The following is a 9,444-nucleotide window of genomic DNA, read 5'->3' on the forward strand; positions in this document are numbered from 1 at the left end:
CTAGTTGGGCTTTTAAATAGACTGCAACTATCTAACATGTGTTGCGTAAGCTAATAGGAAGTACAGAAATTAAAAAAAAAATACCCTACATTATACATCATCACAATTACACAACTTCACAAATATCTTTCTGATATCAGTTCAAAACAGTTTTCAAAGCTGGTTTGATATGATTTTTTATCATGCCATAATATCATGATATATCATAATATCATAGTGAAAATTTTGTGCTTGTTTGGTTTGCCATTGAACTTAGCCACCTTCCGTCCAGTGAAGGAATTTTTAAAGGTTTTCTTAAAGATATAACCTATATAACCTGGAATTGATTTGAATCTCTGTCCGTCAAACCCTCGCTGGGTAGGAATGGGACGATATTGTTATCTCACGATACGATTCGATACGCAATATCTGGTTCATGATTCAATACAACCAGGAAACGATGTAATAAATAAAAGTTCAGTGACAATAAAGTCTGACTGTGCAGAATTCTGTTTATTTCTGAGTCACAAATCTTTCTAGCGATGCCATTGGCTGCTAGAATGTAAACAACAATTACAAAGTGACGATAATATAATTTGGATGGAGAGCTTGTGAAACTGTGATGGTCAAGAGTCTCATTAGTGATTACTACAGCAGAATAACATGGAGCTGATATCACCATTCATTACGTATTGTCACATTTTTGTATTGCGATAAATTGAATTTCGATATATCGTCCCATCCTTATCGCTGGGGATCAAACCCTTCACGTCTAATTTGTGGTCGTGTGACTTCGCCTCCGCCACAAACAGCAGGTATCAGATTTGCTGTCAGTGTCTTCCTGTTTGGGCTGAGCTGGTTTTTGTTTGCAGATCCACCGCGGCTAAGACCGGCATCTGGCTGATCATGCATTTTAATGAGCAGCAGGTGAGCTGTGTGCAGAAGGGTATAAAAAAGAAGGAATAAAAAAATACACATCAGTCTTTTCCCCAGTCTTCCTGCCATTCCCTTAACACCTTTACTGCCTCAACCTTTGTTCCTCTCTCTCCTGTCCGTCCATTATCTTCTCGCCGTCTTTCTATCCGTCTTTTCATCCATCCATCCATCCTTTCATCAGATGCTGGCAGCTGCAGGAATTCGTCTTGCCTAATCAAAAGAATTGCTTCACTTTATTCTCCTCTGATGTGTGCTGCATGTGTGTGACAGTGTGTGTGTGTCCATGTATAAGAACATCCCCCACTGTGTTCCGGTACACGTGTGTATACTGTACGTGTGTGAAACATGTGTGTGTGTGTCTGCATTTGCACGGGTACGGTTCATATGTGGCGGAAGCCTGCTGGGGAGGGTGTGTGTGCATGTGGGTGGGCGTGCACCGTCTCCGTGGAGAGAGGAACCTGCTCAGCGGCTCACTGGCTGGCGGACAAAGAGGGGGAGGAGCTTGCTGCAAAATGGGGAGGGGGGGCGGGGCTAGAGAGACAGAGATGGAGGGATGCAAAGGATGGGGGGGAGATACGGTTATAGTGAGAAAGAGAGACAAAGTATCACAGGAAGATGGAGAGAGAGAGAGAATGAGAGAAAATAGAAGCAGAGTAAAGTCATATTTATATTATGTGTAAACCTCATGTAATTAATGAATTCTCTGCATTTGCATTCGGATAATGAAATTTACAGAAATCACAGGATGCAATTGTATTAAGATTTTACAATTTTTCGCGTCCTGATTTAGCAAAGCAACGTTCAAAACCTTCCTCTATAGATTCCACTACTGCCTCCATTTTTCATGACAGGAGGAAGATAGAAATCTCATGTCTAGAAGAAGAAGAAGAAGAAGAAAAGGAAATTGCGTGCCTAAATCAAATTACAGCTGAAATGACCAAGAGTTTGATTCGCAGGGGATTAGCCTCATCACCAAAAAACGGGAGGTAATTTGTGCCGTAATTTTTAATTTACAGATTTCAGACACAGCTGATTTGCACAGCTCAAGATCACTGATGATCTCCGCAATTATTACAAATCACTGGACGTCCCCAGGTAATATTAGTCCTGTGTGAATAGAGCTTCATACAGTAATGGTGTTGTGCAGTGGAGATACAGTAACAGTGCAGGGAGAAAGTAGAAAAGAAAGAAAAAGAGTGAGAGCGACTGAGGGAGGAAGGAGGGCAGAGAGAGAGGGTGTGTGTGTGTGTGTGAGAGAGAGAGAAAGGAGGGAAAGGGAGTGTGAGAGAGAGCATGAGGAAGGGAAAACGTGTGTGTGTGAGAGAGAGAGAGTAGGGGGAGGGATCACCAGTGTGTGTGTGTGTGTGTGTTTGAGAGAGAGAGAGAGAGAGAGAGAGAGCGAGCAGGGGGAGGAGAGGGAAGCAGCAGTTGCAGCGCTGCATCATCACTAGTGCCACTACAGCAGAGAGGAGAGGCAGTTACTGGCTGCCTCCCTAATCTCTCTCTCTCTCTCACACACACACACACACTCTCTCTCACTCCACACACACACACACACATACAGACACACACACACACACTGGAAGTCAGCCGGCAGCCTCTCAGGCTCACAAGAAGCTTAGAATTACAGAGCCGAGACGTTATATCCATCGCCTCTGGATGTTCGGCTCCTGTGTTCCCAGGACTCTTCCAGCTGGATTCTTGTGTGTTCGCGTCTCACTGGACTGTGGATGAGGCCGCCGCCGCCGCCACCGCCACCGCCACCGCCGCCGCTTCCACAGCCTCAAAACGACGACACTGTGTTTGTTTGGACTGCCTCCGCCGGCTCCTTTCTGTTTGCTCAGGCACCGTCAGCTTTTCTCCTTCCGCTTCGCGTGGAGGAGTGTTGGATCCGAGCTGCCGGGAACGTTTTTTTGTTTCTTCCCCTTTTCCTTTGCCGGTACCGGAGGAGCGGAAGTGGATGTCTGGATTTTGTGGTTGTTGTGTGCGAGATCTTACTGCTTACCTCAGTGTTTGGAAGTGGGGGGGATGCAATAAAACATTGGGGGGGGGACGGTTTGTACTGCAGCATCAGGCCAGCATCTCTTGTTCTACATTGGGAAGGATTTTTTTCCCCTCTGGAGCATTTCAGCAGCAGCAGCATCGCCTGGCTTCCTTTTGGACGCGCCGACGGATTACTGACACTTCTTGAGACGGTTTCCCCTCCTGCTGCGGGAGGAAAGATGCTGATTTAAGTAGAAGAAGAGACGCACTTTGCATTGGAACTGAAGGAAAGCAGAGGAAGACGAGTCGGACAACTTCGGGACAGAGACGGGATGGCTGCTGCGTCGAACTGAACCCCTCGCCCCTCCTCCTCCTTTCCCCTCCAGTCCAAACATGAACTCTTCCTCCGATGTGAACCAAAGCAGCTCTCCCCCGTTCTGCCTGCTGGGCGCCGTGGGCTACTCCCACAGCCTGGATACCTGCGTGCTGGAGGTGGCCGTCATCCTCTTCCTCACCGTGCTCATCATCGCCGGCAACCTGGTGGTGATCTTCGTCTTCCACTGCGCGCCGCTGCTCCACCACCACACCACCAGCCACTTCATCCAGACCATGGCCTACGCCGACCTGCTGGTGGGCGTCAGCTGCCTGGTGCCCTCCCTGTCCCTCCTGCACTACCTCCGCGGCCTGAACGAGGAGCTCACCTGCAAGGCGTTCGGCTACATGGTTTCGGTGCTGAAGAGCGTCTCCATGGCGTCGCTGGCGTGCATCAGCGTCGACCGCTACATCGCCATCACCCGCCCGCTGTCGTACGCCACGCTGGTGACGCCGTGCCGGCTGAGGGTGTGCATCGTTCTCATTTGGGTTTACTCCGCTTTGATCTTCCTGCCGTCCTTCTTCGGCTGGGGGAAGCCCGGTTACCACGGTGACATATTCCAGTGGTGCGCCGCTTCGTGGCAGACCAACCCGGGGTTCAGCACGTTCATCGTGGCGCTGCTGTACGCGCCCGCCGCGCTCACCGTCTGCTTCACCTACGGGAGTATATTCCGAATCTGCCGGCAGCACACGAGGGAGATCACCCAGCGCCACGCCCGCTTCAGCTCGCAGGCGGAGGGCGAGAAGGGCGAGCGAGGGGAGCGGTGCGAAGGCTGCCCCGACAAACGCTACGCCATGGTGCTGTTCCGCATCACCAGCGTCTTCTACGTGCTGTGGATGCCCTACATCCTCTACTTCCTGCTGGAGAGCGCCGGGCTCTACCGGCACATGGTGGCGTCCTTCCTCACCACCTGGCTGGCGATCAGCAACAGCTTCTGTAACTGTCTCATCTACAGCCTGTCCAACAGCGTCTTCCGGAAGGGCCTGGGCCGCCTGTTCAGCCCCCTGTTCCCCTCCTGCCTCGGCTGCACGGAAGCGAAGAAGCCTCCGGCTCCCGCGGCGCCGCGCCCCGACCCCCGCTGCCAGGTGTAACACCCGACCGCCACGGGTTCGGTTCGGTCGGTTCGGAGGCGTCGGCCCTCTGTGCGTGCTTCGCTCTGAGCTGCGTAGCATGACACAGGCCTTTTTGGTCCCGCAGTGAGATGTTGAGGACCCCTGTGTGGAGCACAGAGAGGTGCCCCTGCAGATGCCTGTCAGGCCTCTCCCAGGCAGATTTGTGGGAAAACGGGAGCCTGGGAAGTTCCTCCGGGTCTTTCTCGAATGTTCGTCAGTGTGATGCTGCCCTTTCATGGCTGCGTGGATCACAGTGTGAGGACAAGGAGCAAAGATGGTGGATATTGAGATGGAGATGAAGACCGGAGGAACAGGATTCACGCTTCAGTGTGTGAATTATGAAGGATTAATAAACACTCGACAGTTTTGTCGAGGCCCATTTTCAAACGTCTGTGAGCCTGCACTGACTGAAGAACTCCCATATGCAAAAAAAGGACAGCACAGCACGACTTGTGTTGTGCAATCCACTGAAATGCAAAAAATTTTGTTTTAAGTCTTTTCAAGACTCAAAAATCTGCAAATTTTATTGGTTCTTTCAGGGTAGAAATTAAGTGATGCAAAAAATTTTGAAAAACACTTGAAACAGGCTGATCTGTTTCCCTTAGGGAACTACACATGCTAATGAATTCATGTTTGTATGAAAAAAGCAAATCTTTCACCATCAGATCATCTGATAATTGTCCTGTGTGTGCTGGAAACGTGTATCACGTTCAAAGCGGACGGATTTAAAGAGGAACGGTCTCAGCTCATTTCCCAGAGAAAAGCTTGAGGTTTATTCAGGAGCTCATGTGTGTTTTATCAGAGGGATTCCTCTCTCTTGAAGTGGAGTGTTAGTTGCGAGCTCCAAGTATGTTTACACAGTCTCCAGTTTCAGATCAAAATGTTGATTTAAGAATTAGCTTTATTTTCCAAGATGGCAGCGGACATGCCCGCGAGCATAGTGGGGAAATTGTTTCCTTTGACCGGGCAGCAGACGGCGGTGTATCCTCGCCAAGGAGACAAGATATTCTATTTATTTGGAGAGTTTTATTCTCTGTTTGTGTTTCCTCCTCAGGTTCATCAGCAGTTCTTTGTTAAGCCTCTGGGCCGTTGCCTTTGAAACAGCTGAAACAGTACATGACTCTGAAATCACAAGCCACGGAACGACCCGCTTCATAAGATATCACCTCTTGACTCGTCTTACTCGGTATCTGGATAATAATTCCGCTGTCTGCCGAGATCCTCAAGCCCTCGACACAAAGAGTTCCTGTAATCTCTAACCTCTTGGCTCTCGTGTCTGTTTTGCTGTTTTGGCGGAGGAGTCTTATCTCCTTCAGACCGGCCTCGGAGCATCAGAGGGTCAGAGTCGCTTCTTACAGCCTGTGGCTTTTTATCGCCTTCATGTAAATACACTTCAGAGTTTAAATATTTAAGCAGCGGCTAACTGGGCTCTTTGGGGGGTTTTTCAGCAGCCTCTTATGTAAAGCAGACCTCCAGGAGTGTTTTAAAAAAGATAAGTTATTTGTCACAGCCTGGAGCTTAGACGCACCGCACACACCCTGCAGACGCTCGCTCGCTTACTGTCGAGGCTGAGAGAGCAGATTGATGCTCATCCTGTTATTCCACAGGAAGGTTCCAGTCCTGCAGCCGGCATCAGGACCGGAAATACAGTATAGGACTTTTTTTAAAGTCACAATGAAACGGCATTTTGGGAGCATCTTGCCTCCATAATTTGACTTTTTTTTCCGGGATGTTGGGGCACGACGAACCGCACTGAGGGATTGTGCAAAAGTGGCAAACGGCGTAAACCAATGGGATGTCAGTTAAGGAGAGAGAGGCAGTTTTATTTAATAAAAGGGGCGGGATTGTTAAAAAATTGGAGATGGTTTAATTGGTTGGAAAATACGGTGTTTGCCAGGAAGTAAAAGTAATTGGATTTTGATATAAAAATACAATAAAATATTGTAATTTTTTGGCCGTTTATTGTTAAACAGTTGTATATTTTGACGTGGAAAATTTGCGAACAAGGCGAAAAAGACATTTTTTCACTTCACTGTGACTTTAAAAGCAGTTCAGTTGCCATATTAAAACACGGTGCAGAGGATAATTTGTTTCTTCGCATTTCCTCTCTGAGACACGCAAACATGATTGCAATTTCGTCAGAGGGGTCAGAGGTCAGCTGGGGGTCAGCGGGGGGGTGGGGGGGTTCGACAGGGACGGACCCACTGGCTGCCGTGGGGATCGAACCTGTGACCTCCTGTCTGACCACCAGGCTGCACCGATATATATATATACTCTTTGCTATGTAATAGTATGTCTATGTATACAGTATCTGTTATGAAAATGTAATTTCCTGCAAGGTGTTGAGATATTTGATTTCTGCTTGATTACTTTAACGATCAGCATCTTGTTTTCTAAGATGCTCTACCTACAGACTTTGCTGCATGACTCTGGTTCAGACGGTGTGAAGTTTGGTAGATTCACACCTGCTGTTTGACGACGCTGCTGACAGCAACTTAGTGACTGTACTCTTTTCTTGGTATCATGAATATAAACGCTGTTGTATACTGCAGATATCTTATCACGTTTCTGACGGCAAAGCGCTCCGTTTGCCAGTTTGCGGAAACAGACATGTAGTTCGAATGGAACGAGTTTTTTTTTTTTTATTGGTTCGTGTCAGACACAGAATGAGCTTTCTGGACAGGAAAGCGTGTGGACAGAACCTGAAGAAGAACTCCTGACCCGCCTGTCGTCCTCTCCTCACGCTGCTGTCGGGCAGAAACACACAAATCTGCAAAAAGGACGTTTTTCAGGAGTGAAACGTGGTTACAGAGTGACGTTTTGACAGGTTTCAAGGGCCGAATCGTCATAGAACTCACTCAACACAAATGACCGTGTAAACTTTGAATTTAAAGAGAAAAAAAAAATGCAGTTTTGTAGTTTTCCGGCGACAGCGGCGCTCTGCTGCTGTACAGTGGGAGTCAGTGCAATACAATTCTCTGTCTTTCTGTCTCAAATGACAACATATCAACACCAGAAGGAAATCACACTCTGCTGAGCCCACTGCTACTGCGCTGCTCGCATGTGATCTGAACACAGAGTTGGGAAGGTTGCTTTGAAAATGTAATCCGCTACAGATTACTGGTTGTTGTAAATATGGTAATCCCCTGGAGTAAATACTGTATTCTGATTATTTTCAGTTACTGATGCCAAAATCCACAGAATTAAAACAAGATTAAACAATTTATCCCAGAAGAGGCTGGAATTTAAATGATCAACTGTTATCACCAAAGTCTGTAAAAGCGTGATATAAAATCAGAGTTAGGAAAATTACTTAAAATGCAATCTGCTACAGATTACTGATTACTTCCTTAACAGTGTAATCTGTAGAGTAATCCCCTGGATTAAATCATGTGTTCTGATTACTCTCAGTGATTTTTGGATTGCTCTGATGCCAAAATCCACAGAATATGCCTTTAAACAATTTAAAAAATTTAAATTATCAACCGTTATTCCAAAAATATGTAAAAGCATGTGAAAAAAAATCTGAGTTAGGAAGGTTACTTTTAATAGACTTAGACTTGTAATTTGATACAGATTATTGATTACTTATTGTAATAGTAAAGTAATCCCCTGGAGTGAATTATGTATTCTGATTACTTTCAGTTACTTTTGGATTACTATAATCCAAAATCCAATACCAATTAATCAAATACCAATCCCAATAGAGGCTAGAATTTAAATGATCAACTGTTATCCCCAAAGTAAAATCATGTTAGTAAAAATACCTTTTCCACCAAACTTGTTTAATTCAGCAGGTGATCTGTAGTGTGAATACTGTGTTTTATCGTACTGTAAATGATTACAGATGAAAGTAACTGTTACAGATGTTTGTAGTAATGTGACTGCTGTAATCCCACTACATGTAATCCCACTACATGTAATCCCTCCCCCCCTCGCTCCCCCCCTCCCTCCCGGCCGGCCTGCAGGGAGCAGATTAGCGGAGCAGAGCTTTATTTGTCTCACATGACCGCCGTGTTGCAGAGACAAACTGTTCCTGCTGCGCTCACAGGACGCCACTGTCCATGTTTGATGCGATTGATTAGGCTCACATGAAAGTTATTGATTAGTGGAGAGGCAAGCACTGTATGTTCCTCTTAGCATGTGGATTTGTCCCGGACGGTCTGACCCACGCAGTGCATTCTGGGCTTTCTGTAGTGTGCCATGCGGCGGTGCGGAGTTCACAGCTTCACCACCAGCATGAGAGACAAATGTTGATTTGCTTTGATGCTGACCTCACTTCAGATGCTGTGATGATGTAACTAGGGCTCGACCGATATGGGTTTCTGAAGGCTGATACTTGAAATTTTTCCAATTTTTATGCCACGCAATTAGTGTTCAGTGTTTTTACAGAATTGTATTCTTACAGGGTGGAAAAGCGTCTGAAACAGCATTCACACCCTCATGGGACACTAAAACTCTCCACTGGAACCAGACTGATGAGATTATTTTAGCGTCAGCAGCTCTTTAAAGGCAGACTGACCCACCACACCTATTCAGTGGAATGGAAAATGAAGAATTAATTTACCAAAAACATAACATAGCATAATTGAATTTCCTCATGTGGGATAATAAACTTTATCTAATCTAATAGAACTGATAGAAATGAATAAATAAAATGTTTTTCTGTAGCTGCGGCCGGGAGGAACCTCCATCAAATCTGATATTTAATAAAAGACTAATATCGGCAAACCAATGTATCGGTCCAACCCTAGCTGCAGCGATGCAGGACTCCACTGTATGTCCTCTTAATGTTGTTAAAGAAACTTTGCACTGTTTCATATTTGTGTGATTCTGTGAAGTGGTGAGTTCATGTGTGTTCATGATACTGTTGAATCCTTTCTGAAGACCCCAGTGGAAGCAGCTTTTAACTCCCCGGTCCGGCTGTTTGCTGCGTGGCACCGGATCCCACGATGCCTCCTCGCTCCAAGCTTTGATCCTTTGATTTAAAAACATGCCATGTCAAAGCGTATGTTTTTATTTTCCTGTGGGAAAATCGTGATGTTGTCAGAATCGGACGGG

The 9,444-nt window shown here is 46.4% G+C and overlaps 1 protein-coding gene across 1 annotated transcript; it reads left to right on the plus strand.

The window, feature by feature from the left end:
• The first annotated feature begins 3,291 nt into the window (after positions 1-3,291).
• Positions 3,292-4,362, plus strand: LOC139920020 (putative G-protein coupled receptor 21). The gene has a single exon (XM_071909918.2). It carries the CDS (start codon positions 3,292-3,294, stop codon positions 4,360-4,362), a length of 1,071 nt encoding a protein of 356 aa, XP_071766019.1.
• The last annotated feature ends 5,082 nt before the right edge of the window (positions 4,363-9,444 follow it).

The sequence above is a fragment of the Centroberyx gerrardi genome, chromosome 8 (genome assembly GCF_048128805.1).
Source record: "Centroberyx gerrardi isolate f3 chromosome 8, fCenGer3.hap1.cur.20231027, whole genome shotgun sequence".
NCBI classification, from domain to species: Eukaryota; Metazoa; Chordata; class Actinopteri; order Beryciformes; family Berycidae; genus Centroberyx; species Centroberyx gerrardi.

Excerpts from the sequence above, each read along its gene's own strand:
- LOC139920020 (XM_071909918.2), top strand. The coding sequence starts at position 3,292 with ATGAACTCTTCCTCCGATGTGAACCAAAGCAGCTCTCCCCCGTTCTGC.